General features: G+C 34.8%; 4 protein-coding genes across 5 annotated transcripts in view; 2 read left to right on the top strand and 2 right to left on the bottom strand.

Annotated features, from left to right (window-relative positions):
* The window catches only part of Cow (Proteoglycan Cow), an 82,056-nt gene extending 65,454 nt beyond the window's left edge, over positions 1-16,602 (top strand). For both annotated transcript variants that reach the window (XM_012369504.2, XM_067348792.1), the window contains 5 exons: positions 820-977; positions 10,983-11,205; positions 12,683-12,842; positions 13,656-13,882; positions 14,032-16,602. In XM_012369504.2, the coding sequence (XP_012224927.1) occupies positions 820-977; positions 10,983-11,205; positions 12,683-12,842; positions 13,656-13,882; positions 14,032-14,162 (899 nt within the window). In that variant the 3' untranslated portion in view covers positions 14,163-16,602. The remainder of the gene's footprint in view (positions 1-819; positions 978-10,982; positions 11,206-12,682; positions 12,843-13,655; positions 13,883-14,031) is intronic.
* A 29-nt stretch (positions 16,603-16,631) lies between these two features.
* Fdh (alcohol dehydrogenase class-3 Fdh) lies at positions 16,632-19,480 on the bottom strand. The gene is made up of 7 exons (XM_012369507.2): positions 19,081-19,480; positions 18,246-18,489; positions 17,879-18,099; positions 17,571-17,787; positions 17,317-17,447; positions 16,970-17,244; positions 16,632-16,841 (listed from the first exon to the last, which is right to left on the bottom strand). Exons 1-7 carry the CDS (start codon positions 19,099-19,101, stop codon positions 16,817-16,819), a joined length of 1,134 nt encoding a protein of 377 aa, XP_012224930.1. The 5' UTR covers positions 19,102-19,480; the 3' UTR covers positions 16,632-16,816.
* A 291-nt stretch (positions 19,481-19,771) lies between these two features.
* On the bottom strand, positions 19,772-20,778 carry PIG-F (phosphatidylinositol glycan anchor biosynthesis class F). The gene has a single exon (XM_012369510.2). The coding sequence runs from the start codon at positions 20,776-20,778 to the stop codon at positions 20,080-20,082; it is 699 nt and encodes a 232-aa protein (XP_012224933.1). The 3' UTR covers positions 19,772-20,079.
* Positions 20,779-20,886: 108 nt separating this feature from the next.
* Positions 20,887-27,270, top strand: Ltn1 (E3 ubiquitin-protein ligase listerin). Its single transcript, XM_012369503.2, has 9 exons — positions 20,887-21,029; positions 21,442-21,651; positions 21,733-25,688; positions 25,766-25,912; positions 25,981-26,111; positions 26,259-26,470; positions 26,546-26,737; positions 26,826-26,993; positions 27,075-27,270. Exons 1-9 carry the CDS (start codon positions 20,985-20,987, stop codon positions 27,132-27,134), a joined length of 5,121 nt encoding a protein of 1,706 aa, XP_012224926.1. The 5' UTR covers positions 20,887-20,984; the 3' UTR covers positions 27,135-27,270.
* The last annotated feature ends 524 nt before the right edge of the window (positions 27,271-27,794 follow it).

Below are 27,794 nucleotides of genomic sequence, written 5' to 3'. Positions count from 1 at the left end.
ATACTGTTTGCATTGTAAATCTTGACGCGAAACAATAAAATATTATCACGTTCACGATCGAACAGTTCGCAACACATACGTGCCGAATATCAACGCAATTATCGAGACATGCTGTTAGGAGTATCGCGTTTGCGGCCGAACGATTCATTGGAGTCTGGGAAATTCGATGAAAAATGATTGCAGATAAAACGCACGTTTATGGAGCGTTATCAATTATGAAGTTTTCGGTCAAATTAAATTTTCTCCCGAACATGATTCAGGCAGATAGCAGCTTGCCTAGCAAAGGCAAGAAATTAATAAAGACTTGAAAAGGTTTAAAATGAAAACGATGTGATAAGTGACACAACAATGCTTTGAGATATTTCTGCACGGGACGTGTTTTTTTTTTATTTTTTTTTTTTTTTTTTTTTTATTGCTTTGCGTCATTTTTTAAAGTCAAATCTTTTTTTAAACAGTCGGGTGCTGCGGCGTAAAAATTATTCTGTTTTTCCGGAAAAATTGATGACATTTCACTCGGAAGTAGAGTCCCTCCTCGCGTCGTTCGTGCCGCATTCGACGACAAACCAAGGATTTTTGTACACTTGGCGGAAAAATCACTCCCGCCACGGAGATGGGAGGGAAGTGCCTCGCTGTTGAAAAGTGCAGCCGGCTTTTCGATTTCTGACGTGCAATTTGTCGGTAGTCGTACGCTCGAGTTGATTCGGGCTAACGAACCAAGTATTTTCGACGTTGTGCGCACCGGGACGAAATGTAATTTCGCCGCGACTTGCAATCAGTGTATGCCGAGAAAAGTGCATTAATCAGACATAAATTTTGCAGTCGCCGATCTGCGAACATACTCGAAGAAGATGCAGATGCAGAAGAAGAAGACGCTCATGGGTAAGATGAGTCGCAACCACGATATTACTCTCACGCCCCGCGACTTCAATTACGACAATCATCACTACCAGTACCTCAAGTATACGAAGCGCGGCAAGGTGAGTTTATTTACTCTTGACATCGCTACAAACGGCAGTGAAAATATCGCGTAGAATCCCCTTACCTCTATCATATTTTATGCGCTATGAATTTTTGAATAAAAATGTGTTTCTTCTTGCCGCGTAATATATTTTATTGCATATACGTAATAGCGTGCATGTGTAACATACGCAATACGTATAATATGATACAATTATTCTTATATACGTGATGTGTAATCGTAATCGTTATATTTCTTGATGCACTATTTGTTGGACACAAAATGCGCATACTTGTTCTCAGCTGTTTTCTTTTTCATTTTCTTCCACAATTGTGGAAAGCACAATATTAGCTATATTTTTCTAGCTGTATTTTCAGAACATTAAGAGGTAGAGCAACTTTACTTTTTAAGAGAATATAAGAAAATATTATACAGTAGGCAAATTATCTGTGGCGTAACTTGTGATTTATCTACAACATTCCAATTTTCGACTAAAGAATAGCGAGGGCATTTTCTTCGCCGTGGAATCCCATACAAATGGATTCTGACATACGCGCAATTCGGAAGAAACATGAGTTCGTACCTTATACCTTCGCAGCTCGTTATTTTTAACTCTTTACAGATTTATAAAATAATTCTTTCACAGGACAGCAAAGTTTTGTAAAGTTTTTTGCACAAGAGTAGATAGAAAAAGTTGTTTCATTTTAAGAGAAACTTGGAAAAATCTATTTAAATTGGAAAGTGTTGACGAAATAAATACAAATGTCTGAAATTTATGGCTGATCGCTAGATAAGTACACAATTATTTGCAAAGGAATTTCGGCGAAGGCGGAACAGGCTGAGTACAAAGCAGACTAAAGAGAATACAGACTGTATTTTTGTTCGCGTTAAGAACAAAGAGTCTACATATCACGTTTACGGTACTAAAGCGAGGCGAGAGTCCTCCCTTCCTGTAAATCACACGGCGCTCTCTTTCTGGGGGGTCATACCTCCACGCTTTCTCGCCTGTCGACGATTATCGATCCAACCTCAAGAAAGCGCTACTTTCGGCGCGCAAAATTACAAGGTCGCGGAGATAGACGTAATAACGGAGTAAATTTCGCCCTCGATGCGACACTGTTCTCGTCAATGGGAACAAATTTCGAAACTGGCACTCACGAAGTGAACTAACAGCTTGAATTTCATACGACATATCTCGAAAAAGTCAATTGCAATGGAGTTTAGTCTAAATCTTTTGTCTAAAAATGTGAAAAAAATATTTAAAATCTAAATCGTATCATACCACGCGTGAAATCAACGTGATTAGACAGGATCGTCTTTTGGATCGTCAGGAGTGTGGTGAAGGCTTTTTTCGAGCGATGTTCCTCTCTCTCTCTCTCTACTTTCTCATAAAATCTGCTACCATTACAAAAGAGATTTGAGATTACAGAATTTCTTTGTATATCGCAAACTTGCCTACAAAATAGAGCAAAACCTTGCGTTATCCAGACTTAATTTCGACTTTTCTTCACATCTATATTTCATTGTTGCATAAAAGAACGCAGAATTGTAGCAAGACGATGCGATAATCTTTTTATTCACGGTTTTTCGATCGATGCGCGTTTTATCAGTTTTACAACGATATTTATAGCGATGTATAAAGAGGGCGGCTTTTCGAATGCATCATTGGTCTTCCTACATCCAGGATCTTCTCAATATTTGTTACTCTTGCGTTTCTTTTTGCCGGGCTTATATCATACAATTACTTAAATTGTACACGATATAACCGCTTTTTGTATGGCTTTCTTGCTCGATGTAAAGCACTTATGCGTGTCACGTTGAGTATTATTCACCTCCTTTGTACGCCTCTCCCCATTCTCGCGATCTTATGATCTCCCGAGGGGATTTATGAACGCAGCCGCTTGCGCTAAAAAGCAACGTCCAATATTGTAGCTTCCATCGCCTACAGCTCGCGCTATATCCTTCATCCTGTTACCCGTGCATTACCGTTTCTATCCCGTTCGCCGATAAATACAAAAAGCATCTTAAATATGAGTTTAAGTGAGGTTTGTTTGCAGAATGCGTTGTACCATTATTATAAATGTTGAAAGACATTCGCGTATACGCTAACGTCTAGAAAATCACCGGATATTCTTTCAAATAACTGTTTAAAGAAGGCTTCGCGCGAAGGTGGCAGTATATTTTACAATTGCAATAGCATTTTAGTATCGCAATGGTATTGAGTTTTTTTTTTCCGATGGTTTGTGGAAACATTTTGCAATTTGTTTGCGTTATAGTATGGAAACCACGAAATGCATTTTTTATGTATTGTAATCTTTTACGTTCTAATATTCTCATTTACCGGAAAATGGGAAATGCTCTGAAAGCTTTATCGAAGTCGGACATTGTTTGAAAAAAAATCAGTTCAAAGCCATTGCGGATTACTCCATTTTTACGATTTCTTTTATATAAAATATTTATCTCAATTAATTGTGCATAACTGTAAAACTTGCTCTGGATTAATTTTCTTATTTTGAGAAAATTTCAAGGTATATTTCACGCTGCATTTAACCATTCCGTAAGTAATTTTGATAGTATTATTTTAGAAAAATATGGATGCGAGATTTATATATCCCGTGCATATCTAGCGACCAATAAGTTTGCGGTTTAATGCTGGCTAACAAATATAATTCTATAACGGCTTCTATAAAACAATTTCCATATTTTATAATACCATTTATCTGTGCACATTGTAAAACGTAAATGCATATTGTGCGTACGCGTTGATCGAAAAGTTTCCAGAAGCTGACAACCGATTGATTGGCACATTATTTTAATGACAGTTGGCGTTATAGCTGCGCGAAGCGAATTAGCGCGGAAGTTGGTCTAATTTATTTGGACTCGCATTCCCGCGCGCCCTACCCAATTATCGCTACATGCCGATGCAAATGCGCGGCGATATACGAATCGAACACGTATATATATCCGCCGGCTGATCTCGTGAATTAAATTTCGGGTAGCCGTTAACCTCGACCATTTACTCCATCACGGAAAACACAATTTTAAACTCTCGTTTGCAAATAAACATGGACCATGGCACCGAGTGCTTTTCCCCGCCCCGAATAAATTCTTCTCTCTTGCGAATTACAACGGTGGCTTTGAAAAGAGTTATTTATGCGTAACCTTTTGCAAATTGCGCCCTTTGTCGTTTCATTCGTCAAAGGAGCCTTTCGATTCTCGGAATTTTTCGACCACGCGTATACAAGTGTGCAACTGATTCGAGATGGAAATTTTCGTGGAATTTGCCCATCACGAATAATACAATTTCCAATCTAATTTCATTTGCGTTCAATAAATTTTTTTTTTCTCTGAAGATTTCCTGACATTAGTGGCACAAAATATTTTCTAAGCGTGCCCAACATCTTCTTTGAGAAAAGATGCGAGCCACGTACAATTAAATATACGGAAACTATATCTCGATGAAGAAATATTCGTCAGTGCAAATAGTAGTGAAAACATTCAACGTAGGATTGCGTCTAATGGAAGAAAAATAGGGAATACCGAAAGGGAGAGACCGTAAATCTGCCCCGCTTCAATAGCCGGCGGCTAATGGAAATCGCGAAGTAACTGTTCCGTTCTCTTATTAGATTTCTCTTAAATTAACTCTTAATTAACCGTGATTACGCTATGCATCACGCAATAATTAATTTACAGTTATATTTTCCACTTGTGTGTATTTACCGCACTATTTTATAGATATTTCTACATTGTTTGTGTACACTGTGAAAACGTTTCGACGTTGCCCCCGATAATGTATTTATGTTCGGCATCATCCGCATTTCTCGAAAGTTTCGCCGATGGTTAAAAGTTAAAGAAGCCGGCGTTAAATAAAATATTTTTTGTTTTAAAAGTAGGAGGCACTGCTAGTAGAAAAATTCTTCAGAATTCACTATTGTCTTGTCCGACAAAGGTCTCTTTCGAATTATCTAGCCAAGTGAGTCTAAATATTTGGACAGGACTTCTCCCGACGTGCTAGTAAAAATATTATTCCGCTTTAGACGCGTGCGCATGCTACTTTCGTGATCTTTCTTTAGTAACAGCTTCATCGTGGCGTTATCTTGATTTGTGGTATGTACCGATCGAAATTTTAACATCTACGATCTATCGCAACGACGTGCATCCACTATCATATTACCGTATTTATCAAATTCTATTGTAAATCTCTGTTTGATTTCTGCCGGCAAGAAACCTTGTCATATTTCTGGCGAAAATTTCTGGCGCCAACATTGTTGAATCTGTCTCAATTTTTGGCCGCTTGTTTCTCAAACACTTTGCACAATCTGTTCTCAATGACTATCCGAAAATATGATAACGAGTATATCATTATCTCTGTAACAATAGTGCCGGTTTAATAGAATAGCACTTCAATACTTTAATATTTTATCAGTTTTCGGAATAATCGCTCGAAACGAATACGAGGATTATATCCATTGTATAGATATTATATTATCAGCATTATATACTGAATAATGGAATATCAATGTAATATTTTATCATGCACTTCTATTAAGTTTGTTTCGCAAATTAATTTCACAAATCAAAATTTTAATCGCAATTTCGACCGATTTGATTCGTTACGCATTACTTCTGCATGGACGTATTTTTGCGAATATCTCTGTTGTTTGTTCAGTTTGATTATATTAGAAGATGCAATAAGGAAACAACGCATACCGCATCAATTCACCTGAGACCGAAGTTTTATGCAAACCAACTAATTGATCGTGAAGCCAAGCTCTGGTTAGGAATTTCGCCAGATTACGATATAAAGCTGGAGGTATTATCGAATGCGTTAATTATTGCGCATATAATCCGGATTAGTAGTTTCATGGACATTTACGATTGCATGCAAGATGGAAGGCCATTAGTAATCTACAGCTGCGACGGTCGCGAATGGCTATTCACTTAAGGGTTAATAGACTCGCCGTCGAATTAGAGCTGCATAAAACATTTTACGATAATAATCGCGGTCTGACTCGCGATACATTAAAAAGAAATCTTAAAGTGCGACGGAAAATGATAAGGCTACAGATACTATTTTTTAAATATACATACGTATACATATATTCGATGTGAAAATTTTGCAAACCTTATTGTTCACGATACCACTATTTCACTATTTATACCATTTCACCAATTTTATAGCAAAATTCATGACATGGATTTACGAGATCCTAACAATAAAGATCGCCAACTTATTTTTTTTGTTTTGTACATTATCGGCGATTGGGTGTATCGACTATTTTTACCTTTAAAGTAGTCACTTTATGATGCAATGCACAAAGTGATCAGTTTTTTTTCATATCTGATAGCATTCCTGAAACTCATCTTTCGAAAGCTTTTATGATTGCCGTCGTCGACGTCGTCAAAATATCTTTTTTTCTTTTTCCATAGTTTGATCCTTATGAACTCTACATGTAAAGACTGTAGGTCGATAAAACGCATAAGTTCAAGAGACGGAGATCTCGTTGCATGTAGCGTATTGTTACTAATATTACAACGCTTCTGACCCAGCGAGAATTAATTTTGTAGGTTGCGAGGTACTTCAGGCTTCTGCTAGCCCGGTATCAGTTACGTCTCCTGTGCTTTGTAACATTTGCTCAGCCGTGAATATCGGGTTAAAGCTACGTTGCGCCATGCTAAATTAACTTACGAGTACATCGTCGATGTATGCGCGGAGTTCGAAGATAGCGATAATGCTGCTCGACCTTTCCTTAGTTTGCGTTGTGTAATATACACAACGTAACTTTCTACGTTTACATATTAAATTCAAGAGTGGTATTTTCGCGATAAAATCTTGTTTTTAAATCAAATTGACCTCTTGTTTTAAAACATCTTTGTAATGTATTTTTTTATTTATAACTGCATATTTTTTCTCCATATTTGAAGTCTCTGTTTACGGTTACATTTCTAGTATCTGAGTCGATCTGTTCTAATTATACGTAAGATTTATTATATGAATATTTTCATCATTATTTGATATATATTGACCATGTCGTTCAGAGCATTTTTCAACTTTGGATTGTTTTACTATTTGAAAGTTAAAAACTCTTTTTCAATGTATATTTTTATTTGCGCTTTAATTGTTTCCACTTTTTTTGTTTTGAAGCTATGAAAAATTTCAGAAAATTACGAGTTTCAACGGGTTAATTAATAAAAAATGTTATAAATAGACTATACTAAATTAGAATAGTTAACTTTCGCGATTAATTAGCGGAGACTGTTACTAATTTGAACAGAGCAATGTATAATTAAGAGAAATATGTTATTCTAATGCAAAAACATGATAACGCAATTTTCGTGATATATTTGCGGAAATGTAGATTTAGACATTTCTGTGACAGAGCACATTATTCTTTTACGATTACATCTATTGTTCCACACAAGTCAGAATTATCATCGTGAACTTTGCAATATTTATCGGATCGTGACCAGATGATTAGCAGTACGGTCGTGGATCAAGTTAAGCATGGAATATGTCGTTGTCGACACTAAGACGTGCTACTCAGGCGTTGCGAGGGTCTTGCGCGACATTCGCGCAAGGTAACGTTATTATACGGCTCCTCGTCTGGCGACGCACTCTCCCTCGATCGATGGAAAGACGCTTCGTCTGGGCTGCTCGAAAATACGAGAGGGAGAGAGAGAGAGAGAGAGAAAGAGCCACCACCATGGGGTTATACCCGACCAATGAGACGCGAGCCGCGCACTCGAGGGATACTCGTCGACATCGTAAAGAGCTCGACATTTAGATTTCCCCGCTCTTATACGTAAGAACGAAACGAGAGGAGGCAGGATCAATCTTTATTTCGGGTTCTCGGATTAATAAAGGATACATAGAGCGAAATTACTTCGGCCCTTAAGGATAATGCTGCGAGATCGGCCGGCATATTGATTTTGAGGATGCACTTGGAGAATAGAATATATGATCCCGCAAAAATGTTGCGCACAATTCTTTCTCGTCAAACGGAAACTAAGTTAATGTTTATTTATATCTTCTATTTTAGAATTAGATAGAATAAATTAAGAATTTTACCTCTTAAGAAGAATCTCTATCGAATTTAGAAATGTGATAAAAGTAGAGTGATAAAAAAGAGCACATATTTTGCTCTGTATATCTCGAAATTCACACCGTTCAACTCCATTAAATTGAATTTTTCGATTAGTTGTTATTGATAAAATAAATCTTGCAAATTGTTGACAATTTTGAACGTACTGTACTGTAATATAGAATTAGCCGAATTTGAATCACGTCTCTTTTATCTTTTAAAATTAAATATATAAGAATTGTAAAAAAGAATACAGTTTAATTAATTTTTTGCTAGAAAAAGATCGACTTTATGTCAATAAAGAGTTGCAGATAAAAGCACCGGTTGAATTTGTTCGAGACGAGTATACACGCGCAAAACTTGTATACATTTCGAAGATGCTCCCTGATATCGCTTTTCCCTTCCCCTCTGGCTTTTAAGGAGGAAAATTAGTATCGTACTGCGCTTTGTGACGCGAGCTGCGACGTAAACGAAGCGAATGTAACGAGAGAGATTCCACGCGCGATAGACTCCAGTTTAAAAATGAAATTTGATTCAACTGAAAGCTGCTCTCCACAAGCTGCTTCCTAATTATTAATTACGCCTAGCGTCGTATATCAGCCTTTTATGACAAGTTAACGTGAAACTTTGAGTCACATCCGGCGCGTAATTAAACCAGGCTCAATAATATTACACCGCCTTGTCTTGATGTAACGCACCATCACCTCGCCTGCTACATGTGTCTCGCTTGCTTTCGTAATACAATCATTTCCATCATTTTCTGTACAATGTCTTTTTTACAACACGCGCGGCTAATTATTTTTTTAAATGCTCTCTCGTTCTGGTAAAGGTACACAGCAACATTTGGTACATAAATTATTTTGAGATTCAAAATGTATTTCCTGACTTCAGCTTCGATGTCTTTAGATTTTGATAAGTTTTCTCGGATTTTTATCTTTTATTTTTATCGAAAAATTGAATCTATACGATTTTTAGTTTGCGCGAAACATTCATTGCTGAATTATTTGCCCGTACGTCGCACGTATATCAACGTCAGTCTGGTCGTAATTAGTCGAATCTAGCCGTTGAAGTTTAATGGGCGTGTGTGAGTGAGAAGCCGATGATATGATTAAACGAATTGGCAATCGAGAGATCATTCAACAATTCCCGCTGCCAGTAGGCGCGGCCGGATGGGAATGACAGTAGAGAGCGTTGATTAACGAACTGATTGCAGGTAATGTAATTAATTATTAGCCTGCTGGTCCACGCGTCGTTAGAAATTTCACGAACACTCCTAATCAAACGTTGCACGTAGTCACTAATTTCTTAAACATTTATTTTGCAAGCCTGATTTGAAATTCATATCGTTCTAAAGACAATTTAATTTTAATTACTTGGATAGTTGTAACATATGACGGATTGCTAAATAGATAAATGAATAAACTTTGTTGGCTAAATTGTTGAATCCTTGTTAAGCTTGCAAGGAGAGAACTGGGTCTGCAACTCGCAAGTTGGCTAAAATTTTAGATGTTTAACTAATAGACAGATATCCGTCTACACATGAGCTACATAAATGTTTATTTGTACTCGAGAAAGCAGAAGATAAGTTAATTTAAAAATTAGATATGTAGTTGTACAGGCTCGTAACAAATAATCAACAGATGAGAAATAGAGGATATCGAGCCACGCTAGATGTTTATTGTTGATTATACAATATTCCTTTTGCAATATCAATACGTTTAACAATTTTTCGCTTGCGAATTCGATGCAGACGTTTCGGTCAATTTGTACCATCTTCGGTAAAATAATGTGAATCTAATGATTTGTGTAATCAGTAATAAACATCTAGTGTGGCTCGATATCCTCTATTTTGATATCATTTATTTCTCATCTGTTAATAAATTAATTAACATTGAATGTAAGTTACTTTTTAATAATATTTAATTCTTATTACAGTTTTTAATTTTTTTAAATTAAATATTTATTGCATTTATTGTATTATGACAAATTGTTATATAATAATAACAAAATATTATTTCGACTCTATTATTCATGAAGATAAAAATTCTTTGGGATCTAATTACCGCGCATTGCCGTTCTCAATTGTTTTGTATCTGGAAAAATTATTTTGATAAAACATTTCTCCGATAACTAGCCAAGAATTAATTTATACTGTTATTGCATTTATGTTTTTGGTTGATATTACCAACATTTGAACCAAAGAAATACAAAGCATTATAAACAACTTCGAAACGATTGCTTTGTACGAGCAAACTTTTGTTTATGGACGCCCGCAGTAATTATTAAATTATTATTAATTTTACGAACAGAATAGTAATTTTACAACCACTTTTCGATGCGACTAAAAGAAGTGAGTTATGCATTTAAAGTTATGAAAAATATATAAATCAAATATTTACGAAATTTTTTGAAGTAGCAAAAGACTTGCTTGGATTATTCACATTTTTTCCTTTCTTTTCATTTTATGTAAGAATCAAAAGGATTACGTGTATGAATGTATTCGCAAAAATGTAATAAAATATGTATAATTATTTAAAATTTTATGATATTTTATTTATGATATTTCAAAACGTGTGACCAAAATTTAATTATATGGAAAAATAAAACATCACAAATGTTAACCACTTAAACCAAATAATAATCAATTGTGCCTAAAAGCAAAACTCGATCAATTAAATTAAAATTACGGTGACGATACACGATTACTGTATGTTGTAATTTAAAATTTATGAAATTTGAAGTAATAACATTTTGTCCCCAAAGCGCAATACGAATTCCGTAATATATAACATTGGTTGTTTTGCTCAATTTATTTCTCTATTTAATGTTTTATATAACAATTGGCACGCAATCAAATGCTCTTTTATATGTTGCATTTATATTTTCATACTCAGATATGTACATGTTTTATGCATTACTAACATATGTGTTTTATATTGCAGGGTCTCGCTGTCTCGAACAGATATGACGACAAGCATCTGATGAGCAACGAAGTGCCGGACAAAACCCAGTCACCCTTGAAAACGATGTACAATGTGCAATCATCATCCAGAAATACCGATTGCCCGTCGTCATCCAAGCCTGCGATGGCCAATCGACTTTTGGATTGGTTCTCCGTCGTGATGGCAGACTCCAAGCATCGTCGTCAACATCCCAAGCCTAAAGGTAAGAGAAAACTTGTAGCGAAATTTTCAAGATTTTTCAGCATTTAGATGCCGGCTGCTTGCGAGACAGAAATACGCTCGACATATATGCAGAGTCTTGGAATATATTCCGCAATCATTATATAGTTGTAAATTTTTTTCAAATTTTATATTAATTTCTTCTCATAGAAAAAAAATTTTAATTTAATTTCTTAATTATTTACTGTAATTAAGCTTCGAATTAAATTTTTGTTTTTTTATTAATTCAAATTTATTTATAAAAACTGTATAATACTTTTGTTACCCGTATTATGTGTGTTTTCAAAGTTTAATTTGCTGAATTTAATTTTTATTGTTAAATATTTTGTTGTTAAACATCACCGAGTTATTGTTAAGGAAAAACTGGTTACACATCTTAGTCAAACATTTTGGATTTCGCGATAGACATTTAAAAGTGCATTAAGCAGTCGTGCGATGACGCTTACTACCACGCTAGATGCGCTTCAAGTGTATTGAAATGTTCCCGGGACATTGGAGATTCTGCAAAGCGTACAAGAGAGACTAATTGTCCTCGGAGAAGAGGATGGACATTGCGACGTACGATCTACTTGGTAGTTTCCAAGCACCGACAATACACGCCATTCGACTTGGAGACAATCAGTTTCGTACCAGTTCGAAATTGTCCCAGTACAATGAATCGTTTCCCGCCCTAGGTACGTCGCGATTATTTTAGGCGGTACTGTCTGTCGATATTGTCCTCCCGATACCGCTCCTATGTTGATCTTACGGTATTACGTCGCCTAAGGCAAAACAAAGTGCATCTATACACATAGTTGTACAGCCGACGATCCCATTTGAATCGAGAGGATGGTTTGACTAGACATGTTTCAACCACGACGAGAGGATAATCTAAAGATTGTAATAATTATAGAGAAGCTACTATCTTTGCGTTTTGAATCAATTTTAATTTTATGCGACTTGTATCATATATAGAGAGATAAAGAAACGTAGTTGGAGAGATAAATAGTATTATAAATAATATAGATAATATCAATAGTCTAATAACTTTTTCTCTAGTTACAGTCAGACGAAACTAGGTAATTCTCTTGTAAAATTGATGAAATTAGGAAAATGTACGGTAATCTTGCTTTAATCTTTTTCCAATTAAACGATTTTTCATTGACACTAGTTTTATTTTAAAAATGTAACTTTAATGTCACGAGATGATTCTGCATCCAAGTGAATGGAGTGATTTATTTGCTGGACATTTAGAGCACAATTTAAAAATGTATTGTCACATGTGTTTTAGACATTTATATACGTACATATTTAACAACGTAATATTTCTTCTTTATTCACATAAGCTGGTGATTTGCGCTAATACTCGTTTATATGCGTGCTTGTTTTGTGCGTTTTTTTTTGTATCACTTGTGACCATGATCATCAGTGTGTCTAGTGAGAGAATGGGAAAGATATTGTATCAATTGTAACAATTTTAGGTCACTTCCCTATCGGTTGTCAGAGCGAGGTCAGGTGGATGTTTGGACATTTGGATAGTGACAGCGACGGTCGACTCTCACTCTCTGAGCTGTATGGTCTGGAACACGACCAGAACGAGCCGTGCTTGAAGCCCTTCTTGGATGGTTGCGATACCGACAGGTAAGAGTAAATTTTTTTGTGAATTCCTGTGCACGAGGCGAGATATTTTACGATCGTATGCGTACGTACGATCGCATCCGAGTTTACGCTTGGCATTCCTATTGTGGCTTGCCTCGACAATAGACGAACAATAGAGCACAGAGGTACGATCGATCGATAAATTCACGTACAACAATATATAACTTACTTGAAAAAAATAAAAAGGAACCATCTTCTATGTAGACAAATTCGAAAGTTCTATAGCAGTATATAATTAGACTATACCGAGTTTATTTGTGTTAACGGTTCAACTCCTCAAGTCGATTTTTTATTGAATATCACAATAGCTTTTTTTACGAACAAACTGTTTGTTTTTTTATAAAATTATACTTTTGACTTTTACATTTTGAAGAGTTTATTAACGCGCAACTATATCATGCAATTCTGTCTGACTCAATATACGCTATTACTACTGCGTCGGAACATGTACATTCATTGACTACTAAAAAGTAGGTTGAATTCTTGTTTTAATTTATCCCACAAGTTTTTTTTATTGTTATGCCATTACCGCTATTCTTATTTGATATATGTATATTTTTTTTCCTTTTATCAATAATATGTCGTTATTTAACGTTATATCGTAAAAAAATTTTTCTACCAATTTAACATACATTATTTTCACTATGGCTACTATTATCAGTATTATCGATAGTATTAAATTGTATATTTAATGCGATTTAAATATTATGACGATTGTATTAAAACAGAAATTGTAAAAATTGACGGAAAGATGGGAAGACACATGGCATAACGCGAACCATGGCATGCTTTCAGCGATATTTTCGTAAGCGGACCTGAGTGGTGCGGATGTTTCTCCAAAGCCGAACGTCCGTGTGCCGCTGTACGCAGACGATCATCGTCGGATTCTGCACCTGCCTGCGATTCGCGAGGATATTATCGTAGTACCCAGTGCCATCGTGGCCTTGGGCTTTGCTGGTGCGTTGATCCGCACGGTGTCGAGTTTGCTGGTACCAGAACGCGTGGCGCAAAGCCTGATTGCGGTATGTTTCACATTGACGCTTATAATAAATACAGAAATATTAGAGAATTGCAAAAAATGTGCCTCCGGCAAATGTTTGATGATGAAATTATTTGATAAGTACGGTGAGATATTTCTGATTAATTAATGAGATCTGTTTTGATAAAACAGATGCGATTGTGAATAAAATCAGCAGTGGTGGACTCAAGACCAACAGCGTAGATCTTGACGATGATGAGGACGGTGGTACCGATTCCGCTCAAGATCTTGAAGGCTCGGCCGATCAACCTCTAGATTTCTAGATGTATTAGGAGTGGCGGCCAGCAACAGGAGCGCAGCATCTTAACTGATAATCGACTGTGTGCAATTCAGGAGAAAGCGAAGGAAGATGCGCGCGTTCGCTCGTCCACTGGCTTTGGCAATACCGCTGTTGTGATCAGGTGTTCTGTGTCGTCGTCGACCCGTCACCCGTCAATCCTATCGAGATTGCGATTTACGCGCGATAAACGAAACGTGAGCCTAAATGAGTTCCGAGAGCAACGAAAAACACGACGATCATTATGTTATGTTATGCATGAGAAAGTCGGGCCCGGAGTGAGTTACACTGAACCGACGGAGATCACTGTTGAATGATTATAACGACTTTAGTCGAGTCCTTCGTCCCAATTAGGAAATTTCAATCGACATTAAAGTAGCGAATGTCTTGCCTCCCGTGCAATAATCCGCATATGTCCGACAAGCGGCGCATTCACAGTCAACGCAAATAGATCTTGTGCTATCGTAATCCCGTGCAATATCCAATAGAATCCGTACAGAGAAAATACGCAATTATTACCAAAAATGTGTGTATATGTGTGAGAGGTTTACTGCGCCGACGGAGTGAGAAAAAGAGTGAAAATGCTGCTGCAAGCCGCATCGAATGGATACCGATCGTTGAATCAAGCCGCGTGCCTGTCGAGGTACCTCCACGCACAACTAAATCTATGAATAATATAATCACGAATCATTTATGCATATATATATATATATATAAAATAGAGATTCGCGAAACGCAGAAAAGTACAGTGGAATGGAAACGGGGTAACTCGATTGTATCGGCCAGAACTCACCATGACACAAATTACATGAAACGACAAAATACAAATCAATACCCTGCGTATGATTTCTAATTGCTAGATTAATATCGATTGTAATAAATATCGCGCAAACATTGGAGCGTAACACTAATCGCGATTCATATGGTAACAATACAACAATCGAATGGAATTAGGAATGATTGAAAGAAAAGAGAACGAGAGAAAAGGAAGCGAAATGATTTTTGCTACTGTCACACTTGTACCCGCTGAAACTTGGTTGATTCACTTGCGACAAATAGATTTTCGTAGCTCTTGCCACTTGACTTTCGGCTGTGTTTCGCCGAACGCGGTATAGAAAATTTTGCGGTTAGTCCGCTTATTTATTACATTCTTTCGGACAAGCTTGGAACATTTCTTTAAGTTATTTTTTTCTTTCTCTCATAGCCATCCTGCGTTATGAGATTAGTATAAGATATACAGAATAAAGAACGACCTATTTCGTACTCGCTTTAATGATCTATTTCATACTACACCGCAGTTCGATCACGACCATAGGACGTCGAGTTGATTGTTAACAAGTACGGGATTGCTTATAGAGATAATGTGTGCAATAATATGTTATTACCTTATTATATCGTGGAACCCGATTTGCAGAGATTACGATTCTTTACACCGGCAATCGGAACAGCATCTACCATACGATATTGAGAAGTTGTTTTCTACAAAGCTAGAAAATGTTTGACGTCGTGACTCGTCTGCATTTACTGTAATTATAAGCATTTTTACTTACAACTTTTACTTAAAGAGTGTGTGGTACACCGTAGATATTAGAGTAACATATAATCCGTAGAAAAAGAAAAATAAAAAAAAGATCAGTGTGACTATGTGAATATGCCCCTAGCATTAGAAGGCAATTTACGTAGAGGTAGCCGATGCAAATTACAAGTATTTCATTTAGGATACAAGTGGTTCGTTTTGCAAGCCTAACGCGTTTTACTTCGACATACATTCCTTCTGCAAGGTATTCAGGGAAAACAATACACCATATTGATCAAAGACAAAATAGTACGTCACAAAATACGCGGGTTATTTTATTACTATTATTTTTGCATTTTATTTCGGTGACTTATAATACGCGGCAACTTTTATGGATTTTATTAGCCATCTATCTTCGTAAACGAGAAATTGTACTCTTGTATTTTTCGTTATACAAAACGTATCTTAATCATTGTCGATTTATTCATAATGTCTTGCCTTAATGAAAGTGGCGTGTTAAATTTGCGCATTAAAGTATGTAGATGACACTTAAAAATATATCTACATATTTAACTGATAAATGACATCGTCCACAATGAGCTAACGCATACTCCTTCCTGCATCGAGCGCAATTTGCATTCCGCCTGACTTATTGTACTGTCGACTTAGATTAATTAATATAACTACAAGCGAATGTAGTTTTATCGAGTCTTGCATATTGTATATACATAATTATATACAATAAAAATCATCGTTAGCGATCTTCGTACCATGATGATTTTTGTAAGGTATGCACTTGATCAAAGCGTAAAGAATTTTTACTTCATTCAAGAGCTACCATAAATATCTCACTTAATTGGTATTGTACATGTGCTGTAAGAATTCTTTATGAATAAAGATTGTTGTAGAAGTCGGGGAAATGTTTATGAGAGAGCATGGTACAGTGAATTTATTTATTGCTTCTAGACTCTGAAAAGACATTCGATACAGATATGTAACATGCAAAAGAATGAATACATCAATGTTAGGAAATCCTACATTCTTTCCTTATATAAATCATAAAAATGATAAAAATGTACTTCAATAGGCCGCGTCGTATTTTGGTAGTATAGAAAGCCACGTTATCAGTATTTAAGAATGGCTCTCAAGCTGCAATAGAAATGTATTACTTTAACAAATTTTATAATCGTAATAATAGGTGAGACAAAACTTTATGCATCTCAAGTCATCAGTTTTATATATAGAAAACTTTTCCAAAATATATATAGTAGACTTACCAATTCCCCGAATGCAGTAAATCAAAGCCTTCGTTGATTTTTTCAAATGGAAAAGTATGCGTGATAAATTCATCGAGAATCAATTCTTTCGACAGATACTCCTCCACCAATTTCGGTACGCTCTCTTTTGATTTCCATCCACCAAATGCAGTACCTTTCCACACTCGCCCTGTGACCAATTGAAATGGCCTAGTGCTAATCTCCTGCCCAGCCGCAGCTACTCCTATTATTACGGACGTTCCCCATCCTTTGTGGCAGGATTCCAATGCAGCCCTCTGAAAAGTAAATTTCGTTTATAAAACGAGATTGTTTTTCGTAAAAACAAAAATAATTGTCAAATACCATACCATAGTGTTTACATTTCCAACACATTCGAAAGTGTAATCTAATCCACCGTCAGTCATTTCAACCAACACTTGCTGAATAGGTTTATCATGATCTTTGGGATTGACAAATTCTGTGCATCCAAAAGCTTTCGCTGTTCACAAATACAAAAATATATGTAAACTGTTATGCTTTGCAGTTTTATGAAGAAACCGCAATACTTCCATGAAAGAGTTTCGTGCAATTTTATTGTCTCATATAATCTTGTATGATTTACCTTGCTCAAATTTAGCCGGATTAACATCTACTCCGATAATACGGGATGCGCCAGATTTCTTACAACCAAATGCTACAGCGAGACCGACAGCTCCTAAACCCCATATAGCACAAGTGCTTCCAGACTCTACTTTTGCTGTATTTAAAGCTGCACCGTAACCTGTGGATATTCCACAACCCAGCAGGCATACTTTGTCCAATGGCGCTTTAGGATTAATCTACAGTATTTGCAATAATTGTGTATGAATACAAGTTCTTGCAGTATTAAAAGTATTTCTCCTAGCAATTTTTGAAAACGACATGTAATACCTTTGCGAGAGAAATATCAGCTACCACTGTATATTCAGAGAAAGTGGAGCATCCCATAAAGTGTGCGATTGTTTGTCCCTTACATGAGAAACGAGATGTACCATCAGGCATTAAACCTTTACCTTGGGTTTCGCGAATTTTGCTACATAAATTTGTTTTCGATGATTTGCAGAATTTACAATCCCCACATTGTGGAATATAAAGCGGCACAACATGGTCACCTAAAAAAATTATTTGTGTAAAAACAATATGATTGAAGAAATGTCAAATAGATATAATCTCTTTAGCAAAACTGAAATTTGTTCATGTTGATAATATATAATAGTTTGTAAACAGATTTTTTGTAGATGTAACGAAATCAGTTTACCAGGTTGAAATTCAGTAACACCCTCTCCAACGCTTTCTACAATGCCACTCCCTTCATGACCAAGTATACAGGGAAATATTCCTTCTGGATCCAATCCGTCAAGAGTATAAGCATCTGTATGACAAAGTGCCACAGCTACTATTTTAATTCGAACTTCGTGTGCCTTGGGTTGTGCTACCTCAACTTCTTCTAGAGATAATGGCTCTTTTGCTTTCCATGCTACTGCAGCCTTACACTTGATAACCTGAACCAATAACAAATGTTCTCCCAATAGGCTCATATGAATATTAATTATTATTAGAAACTATTGTTATAATAAGTATTAAAGCACACGTAGATACTTCACTTTAAGAAATTGATCAACAATATTTATTTTATAGAAATTCTATAGGAACATTGTATCAATTTTTTTTCTATATTACTAACATAAAAAATCACACAAGTAGATATTTTAAATACATTATAAGTATATTTTGAGAAAAACATATTAATTTTTAGATGCACGTATAATTGAACAAAAAAATAAAAAATGTTTATAATTTCGCGACGTCATCCCTGGGCAATAATGTATATATTATTGCCCGCAAAGATTGCAGTAACATAATTACAAAAATTGTTAAAATGACAATTATTAAAAAATAGTTATTACATTAACAATTAACAAAAACAATTGTTGCAGTAACAATTAACATTATTAAAATTATTGCAAACGATTATTCTCGAGTAAATATTAAACAATGATGAGGAAACTATGCTAACAAGACGAATAAAAACCGGTGAATATGGAATCTTAAGGTTAGAATATAAATTCACAAAAATAAATTTTAATCAGTACCTTTCCAACCGTGTCCGACATTATTCTTCCAAATTTGTTGCACACTTGTTCAATTTAAAATGTCTTCCGTTTAGAGTTAAACGACAAATGAAGAAATAAACGTTAACAAAGAATTATATGATCTCTCTCCCTCAACGATTATATTTCTATTCCATTCTGTTCTTCCCCACTCTTGCGAGAAGTGCGGCTTCGTGATAATAAAGAAAACAGAATGCAAGGGTAATTCAAAGTCATCTGAATTTTTTTTGATAATTCAAAGTCATCTACGAGTTTTTTCTTAATAATTTATAGTCATGTATGAGTTTTGTCTTGATAATTCAAAGTCATCTATGAGTTTTTCTTTACTATGACATAAACTTGACTTAGTCAGCTTTAAATTATGCTACATCCCACTTACTACCAGCATTTATTAAAAGTACTAATTTTCAGCAAATTATATGTTGAGCAATTATCGGGAGAGCAAAATTATACAATATGGATATATTTTATATGAAACATACATTTTTATAATTGTATGTGCAATTGTATTAATTATATTATTGCATAACTGATATAAAGAGTAAAAAGGTCTCACTTGGATGAGATAAAGGATGACATAAGATGATGTAAAGATGTTTATCAATGTTAAATTGTTAAATTTAACATTTTTAATTTCAGTATTTGCTTTTGGGTGAATAAATGATAAAATAAATGTTCTAAACTAGAATTTAATTATAAATATTATTATTATAATTTATAAAACACTTGACATTTAGGTCTAATGCTAGAATTTTGTCTCAATTCATACACATATACCGAACATATCACAATTCAAAACACATTCATATAATAAGTATACATGGATCAGAGATAGACATTAATGTTCCACTGTCTCTAATTACAGTATACTTCAAAAATATATTTCAAAAAAGCAACAATTAAGAAACAATAATTGATTTGAAAAACAAATGTTCTTGGCAAAATTTGATGATTTTCATCAAATCACACAAGTGTGCATTGTTATCGATGAACTTTCTTGTGCAGTTTGAGTGCAGGAAGCGTCTTGATGAAAGTAATAAAATGGGCGATCAAGTAACCAAGTAGTGCACCTATTACGCAAGGAATTGGCCAAGCTTGCCAAGGGCGGTCCCAATCCAAAGGGATTACAGTAGCACCTAGCCATGTGCCCAATATCGTTCCTTGTATATTAATCCTTAAAGCATCCGCAAGAATATTGCTCTTTTGAGAATAAGATCCCATTAAAACGTCCAATGCACTGTCGACTCCCAAGTGCAGACTGGCAGGAACAAAAGTTAAAATGAGCAATGTGATTACAAGCATTGTCGTTTCCTCATGCTCAGTCAATACAGGCGCGCCGAATAACACAATCATTATATAATAAACTGTTGACAATGCAAATGCAATGAGCAAAAACTTGACAATCTCTCTTAGATTCTTGGTCCAGGTTTTCTTGGTTTTCGGTGAGGTTCGTTGCTCGATTTTTATTATAGTAGGCGTTTCCGTTTGAAGCATAGGAAACAATAATTTTATCACTTCGGCGAACGTCAGTATCAATAATACGGGTAGAAATTTATATTTGCCGACATTGTATAAATTACCGTTGAATTTCACTAACGTCAAAATTCCAGGAAGGTAGATGCAAGTGAAGGAAGAGTACAATAGTAGTAGTCTGTGTTCGGCTTTGTTTCCGACACCCATTTGGCCGTACAATTACGTTCGTCGTTAATTTGTCGGATTAAATTCTGTTCGTGTTCCGTGATTCTTTAGAGAAGTTGTGTGAGCTACACTCGAGTACCAGTTTTGAGGTTAACATGTCAGCTGATGCAAACGTGATATCCAGTGTGGAAACAATCTGAAATTTTCGTACTTTCTTAAATTACTGAAAACTTACTCAGAACATCAATATGGGTAAACATAAGCAAGCTCAACGAACCAAGAATAATGCACGGGTAAATACAAATATAAACACGCAATTATAAGAATATAATGATGTACATGTGCAATGATTTTAATATATAACCTCTATAGGCGTTATCAAATATTTTTATTGAGTACTTTCCAGCACACAAGAAACACAAGTCAGCTTTTAAAACGGTTTTTATAATCCGATATTACATTCAAAATTGTCTTTAATACGGTTTTAAAATACATAGATTTATAATTGCCGAATAAGCAAATCACTATCTGTGCTTGCTGGAAAGCACTCATTGACATATGTCATTACAAACGACAATTGGAAATATCTTGATTATAACAGAAATAATTTGATTATTATAATATTTATACATTACTAATGGATTTTTTCATATTATATTGCTTTAATATGCTTAAAGTATCATACAATGCTGTGTCATTTTTTAGCCGTCAAATAGCAGTCGCAGTGCAGAACTTTTGGGGACTGCAACGCCCAGTTTTGTTGGTTTCTCAGCAGTTAAAGATGGTGGATATGTTCCTGTTTTACCCGGTCTATCTTTATGTTCCTCAAATGAGATAGAAATGAATAGTGTAGATGCAAACTTTCAAGTAGTGTTGAAAAAGATGAGCAAAAAGGATGCTACAACAAAATATAAGGTAATAAGTTTTCTGATTTATTTATTGATTGGTTTAAATAAACTAATTTTATAAGCTAAACTGACAGAAAAATATTCACAGGCATTGCAAGAATTTGCAGCTCTATGTCAAGATGCTGAATTATCGGCAGTAGAAGGCATGTTGCCCTTTTGGCCAAGATTGTATTGCGTCCTGTCGATCGATATAGATCATAGAGTAAGAGAAGTTACACAGCTGGCACATGCAGCTGTTATTAAACGTATAGGCAAAGGTATAGCAATGTATTTGAAACAATTGGCTGGTGCTTGGTTTACGTCTCAATATGACACATATCCTCCAGCAGCTTCAGCTGCTACTAATTCTTTTAACAATACATTCTCAGCCAGAAAAATAGTTGATGCAATTGTTCATTGCCAATGTGAAATTTTACTACATATTAGCAACAATATTACTGTGCACACGGCTCAAACGTTATCCGCGCAAAAGTCGCTTACCAATGAAGAAATGGAAGCAAAATATGAAAGAGTATTGGTAGCAAATTTACAAGGATACAGTTCTTATTTCAGAAAAGTTCCACGTGAAGAAATCGACAAAACCCTGGAGATTCACAATAAAATCTTGAACAGTTCCAAGTTTTGGAAGTTGGCTAAACATGATGCTTTGCCAATAAAAACAGCTTTTTTCAATCTATTGACGTCAATAATGGAAAATGCGGAAAAACTATTACAAAATGAAAAAAAAAGAACAGTGACTACTATTATGAATAGTCTTGACGAATCTGAACCTGGAATTTTATCGGCTGTATGGGAATCGATGCTCGTAGCTACAACTAAAATCGAGGATTGGCATCTTGTTGTAAATATCGATAAACTTGTGCTCCCCAAATTATGGCGCGTTTTACGATCCGGCGGTCAATGCTGTGCCAGCACTGTTTATCCGAATCTACTGCCTTTTGTCAGTCAATTTCCGAAGTTAAATGTCAATATCGAAAATCTGTATACGAATTTTTTTGACAATATGCGCCAAGGATTTTCTGTCAAAAGTGTACAAATGAGCCGCTCGGAAACACTGGCTGTAGTAACATCTTTTGTTGAATGCCTACGTTATTCAATTCTCGTAAACGCTCAAAATGTAGATTTATGTATTCTGCTCCTGAAAGAACAGCTTATGCCCGTTATAGAAGCATGTATGACAGATAACATTTCCATGAAACAATTTTGCTTTGCCGAGATTACACACTTGATACGGTACTGGAGTAAAAATCGTAATAATGATGGATATAAATCATATCTTTCTTTGATGCAACAATTTTGGATCGAATTGCAGTTGTTGTTTGACAAAAGTATGAATATACCACAGGGGATTACAGTGTCACATATCGTGATAGACGCGAAAGATTCTCAAATCGAATTCCTGCTGACTTTAAAAAATGCACCAGATCGCTCCCGTAAGAAGTTAAAAGTAAAATTTTCCGATGCAAATGATTCTTTTGTGAGTCAACCGGAGATAAAGATTACCGATATTTCAACAGATGTAGTTTTCAACGCGGAACTTAACGATTTTATAAATGCACTCTGTATAATTTACTTCAATAAGATTAATGAGCAGCAATCTGTGGAATATATCGGGCAGCTGAACAAACTTATGAAATATTTTTCAAGTAGAGAATTATTCGTTGCTCTTTCAAAATCATTTAAATTTGATGAGGACTTTTTTGAATTTTATGATAAAAGTCTGAAACCTTTATTATCGCAAAGATCAGAAATAATACGGCAAGCTGTTGAATTAATATTCTATTTTATTATATATATAAATGATGTAGAAAAGGATAAAGTATTAAAATCATTGATTGCATTGAATGATATTACGATAACGAGAAAAACCATACATTGCAGTTTATCTAAATGTAACAGAAATGATCACATAATAAAGAAGTGGTATACACAAACTAGTGTAACCAAGCTACTAATTGATGTAGCTAAAGAAATTGCTTCATCTGAACATACTGACATGGAAGAAAATCAGAATTTGATTTTATTAGCTTTTGACACTTCGGAAACTGAAGATTTATTAATAAATGAGGAAGGAGCAAATGAGATTGTCGCGATTCTTTGTGATTCGTTAAACGGAATGGATGACACTTGTTCCATAAAATTTGTTGCATTTATTACGAACCTGATGACTCTAATATGGAGTCACAAGAAAATAATATCAAATGCTGTGCAAATATTGGAAACACTTTTTGAATTGTGCACTCGTGAACATGACGATTTAATGACTGATACTGTACGTGATAGTTGGAAAAAGGGACTTGTAAAAAGTAGTCGATTATTATCGGACTTTGAATTTAATGACCTTATTCAAAGATGTGCAGTTATTATCTGGAGCAAAATATATAACACACATGCAAGTCACGTTAGAGATATACTGGTGGATTTAGCAACAGATGTTTTACAAGTTATAATTAGCAATAATGACATAACATCTCATTGCATTGAAGAAACTATTCTATTATTTTTAACGGCATCCGATATCGAATTATGGATTACAGAAGCAACTGCTATTGCGATATATGGTGAGATAGTAACAGGCAATTTACACATATCAAATGTTGAAAACAAGATACGGATCTTTCAGCATTGTGCGTCAATTGATATAAGGAGCGTTATAATTTCGGATAATACGGCCAATTGTTTGTCATGGGCTTTATTCACCACAGATTTGTTTAATAATCTGTACAAGAGACTAACAAATTCTAATGTTGAGGATATCGATACACCCGCGGACACGGAAGAAAATGTTGAATCGTACGATTTAAATTTACCAGGAATTACAGAGATATTGGCAAATGTCATATATGTGGCTAGTGTAGCAGAAATATATAGTGAACATTATAAGTCGACCAAACATTACAATGACGTTAATGGACTTCTTAATTCACTCAAAAGCAGTTTTGTCAGCTTGCAAAAATATTACGCAAAGAATATCCGTAATGATGTACTCTTTCACATACGAACAAATCATACGAATTACGGATATATGTTACCATATATAATTCGTACGTATTACGTCGAATTTGAAGCAAGTAAAAATCCTGCGGAATTTTTCGAAAATCTCAGGAATAATGGAGAAGAGCTTGACGAGGAATTGTACGTGCAAGCAATTCAAATCTTAAGGGATTATTGGATGCCAGAAAATATTCCGTTATTAATAGATAATGATGTTTATATGTTAATTACCGCCAGGATTATGATGTGTGTGAAAGATGACAGTTTCACACACATGGAGAATATTATGAAGAAGATTACGTTGCATTACGATATAAAACATTCCGCACTGTTACTTGTAGATGATGATATTTCTGAAATTTCATGGAATCAACTGCTTTTGCCTTTGGAAGTTATAAGATTACTTAAGACACTCGTTCAAAAAGTTCCATCAAAGTTGAAACAAGAACACTGGGACTTGATTTTGATATCTCTTACAATGTGGCAACGGTCACTTAACAAGTCTAAACGTAATTACACCGATATTAAAGTAACCACATTTGTGACAGGACTTAGCCAACTGTACTGTGCACTTCAAACTTTAATGAACAAACATGAGCAGGAGTCGATATCAGGATTACCTTCTGGATTATTAGGAGAATGGAAAAACGTATTTGCTGGCGACATACATAATGGTGTTACTCAAGCTTGGATGTTTTGCGCGGACTTGTACAATCAAGATGCAACTAATATAAAGTCCATTGTGCTGTTAGATTATTTGGGAGAAACAATCAGTATACTCGACAAAAATATATTATTCAATAAACCTAACAAAGACACTGAAATAATTAAGATGTTACAACTCTCTGTGAAATTACTACAATCTCCTATACCTAGCATTCAATTAGGTGCCTATCACGCGTTAAAGTGTATGGTATCAGAACTTGTACAGCAGGATAAGGTTCTTGTTGAATCTGACAATTTTGAAGCGAGCAATCTTAATATTAAAAAACTCGAACAAGTGTTATTAGACACGCAGACTATTGTGAATACGATGCTTATGGAGTTCAAGTAAGTTTCCAACTTGTGTCAAATCTTGATAGAGAATGATATTCTATCTTTTAACATGTTGTCTTTTTTTTTTTCAGATTATGTGATACAGTTAGCTGCACGATCCAACCGTTTACAGATTCTTATACATATACATTGGGGTATTTGCTGGTGTGGGCAATTGTGCTAAATATTTGTGCAAACGCTCATGGTGATTTACGATATCAATATGCTGAAATACTGAAGTAAATATTTTACTATTTTCACAGTTTGTGTTTTACATTTTTCACTAAATGTATATTATAAATTTTAGAAGTGATCTTTTTCCTTGTCTGTTGAACAATATCTTCAAGTTGATGCCTGTGGAAGTATTGCAAGATAACAAAAATAAGAGTGTAAAATTGGTAGAAATATTTACCACTGTTCCATCGTTTAATTTTGGAGGTAAGATTAGTTCATTGCGCCTATACATTGCATCTTTACGCACATATATGTATATAAAGATGCAATGAATATAGATGCATGTGATTACATTGTGTAAACTATAATACTTTTACTAGAATAATTTTATATCACATTGTAACATTATAGAAAGTTGGACAGAGTGGAGATTAGATCACATTGTATGTTGGTTGTATACAAATTGTTTGCGACATCTACCAGTATTAGTTAGACAATGGCTGAGTACCGCTGACAGCAGAGTCAGCGCAACAATAGACAAGATTACAAGTCACTATGTCAGCCCTATGCTTTGCCAAGAAGAGCTTCTTAATAATAGATTGGTTAATGTGGAAAATATGCAAGTATGTTCGTTGGAATTGACTTTTATATTCTTCCAAAATTGATCATTTAATTTCATACATTTGATTTTGATTCAGGTGAAGGTACATCCAACAGCAAGAGAAGTAGTGGCTTTGTATCAAATGGATGATACAAAATTGGAATTAAGCATAGTACTACCGACCAATCATCCCTTAGGTACAGTAAAGGTAGAACCTGGTCAACACGCAGGTGGTACAGCAAACTGGAGAAACTGTCATATGCAACTGTCTATATTTCTCACACATCAAGTATTGTATTATTGTTTTATTACTCGTATTACATGTAATAATTTATAAGAGATTGAAAAGATGTATATATCTATATTTTCTTTTAAAGAATGGCTCTGTTTGGGATGGTCTCGTAATGTGGAAACGCAATTTGGATAAGAAATTTGCAGGCGTGGAAGAGTGCTATATATGCTTTAGTATTTTCCATATTAGCACATATCAAATACCAAAATTGTCATGTCACACTTGTCGTAAAAAGTTTCACACTCCCTGCTTGGTATGTATGCACTACATTGAGATTATTTACTTACAACACTTAATATATAATATATAATATATATGTCGTTTTCTCTTTCAGTATAAATGGTTCAATACCAGTCAAAAATCTACTTGTCCTATTTGCAGAAATGTATTTTAATTTAACTTGGATGGCTTTCTGTACATAGAGACAATATTGTGATAGTACAAAAATAAATTAAACTCAATACAATAATAATCGGATAGTATGAAATAAGTATATGTATTATAAAATTAATATAATCATATAAATACTACATTGTACAACTTTCATCTGAAACTTTTTTCCTAAAGATGTTGCATTGTTATATAAAATGGAACACCTTGCAAATGATTATTATAGATATATTAACCTGTATTACATTTCTCTCTTTATATTAAAACTTATAAAAATACTTAATATGCATATAAAAAGCACATAATCGTTTTTCGTTTAACTATCATTGCTATTTACATTTAAATTACATTTATTTCTTAAATATTTTTCCAAAATCTATTGCTAGCATGTGATATATCAAGGAATTTTAAACATTATATAAAAAGAAAAATAAAACCTTTTGGTTTCTATCACATTTAAATCAAATAAGTAAACAACAGACAATTTGAAAAATCAATCTGCCAGCAGCATCCTCTTATAATACTCCTCCAGTATCCGCGATGTACACAAATGTTTGTAAAATTTTATTACCTCATTCTGCTAAAACGTTGCTGGTGCTGTTACTGCTTATCGATTACCGCCTTTATCGGCACCGTTTATACCGACACGTCATATTATCGTAAT

Source organism: Linepithema humile, chromosome 2 (genome assembly GCF_040581485.1).
Source record: "Linepithema humile isolate Giens D197 chromosome 2, Lhum_UNIL_v1.0, whole genome shotgun sequence".
NCBI classification, from domain to species: domain Eukaryota; kingdom Metazoa; phylum Arthropoda; class Insecta; order Hymenoptera; family Formicidae; genus Linepithema; species Linepithema humile.
The sequence above is the reverse complement of the archived record's forward strand: the minus strand, read 5'-3'. Positions and strand labels throughout refer to the sequence as shown.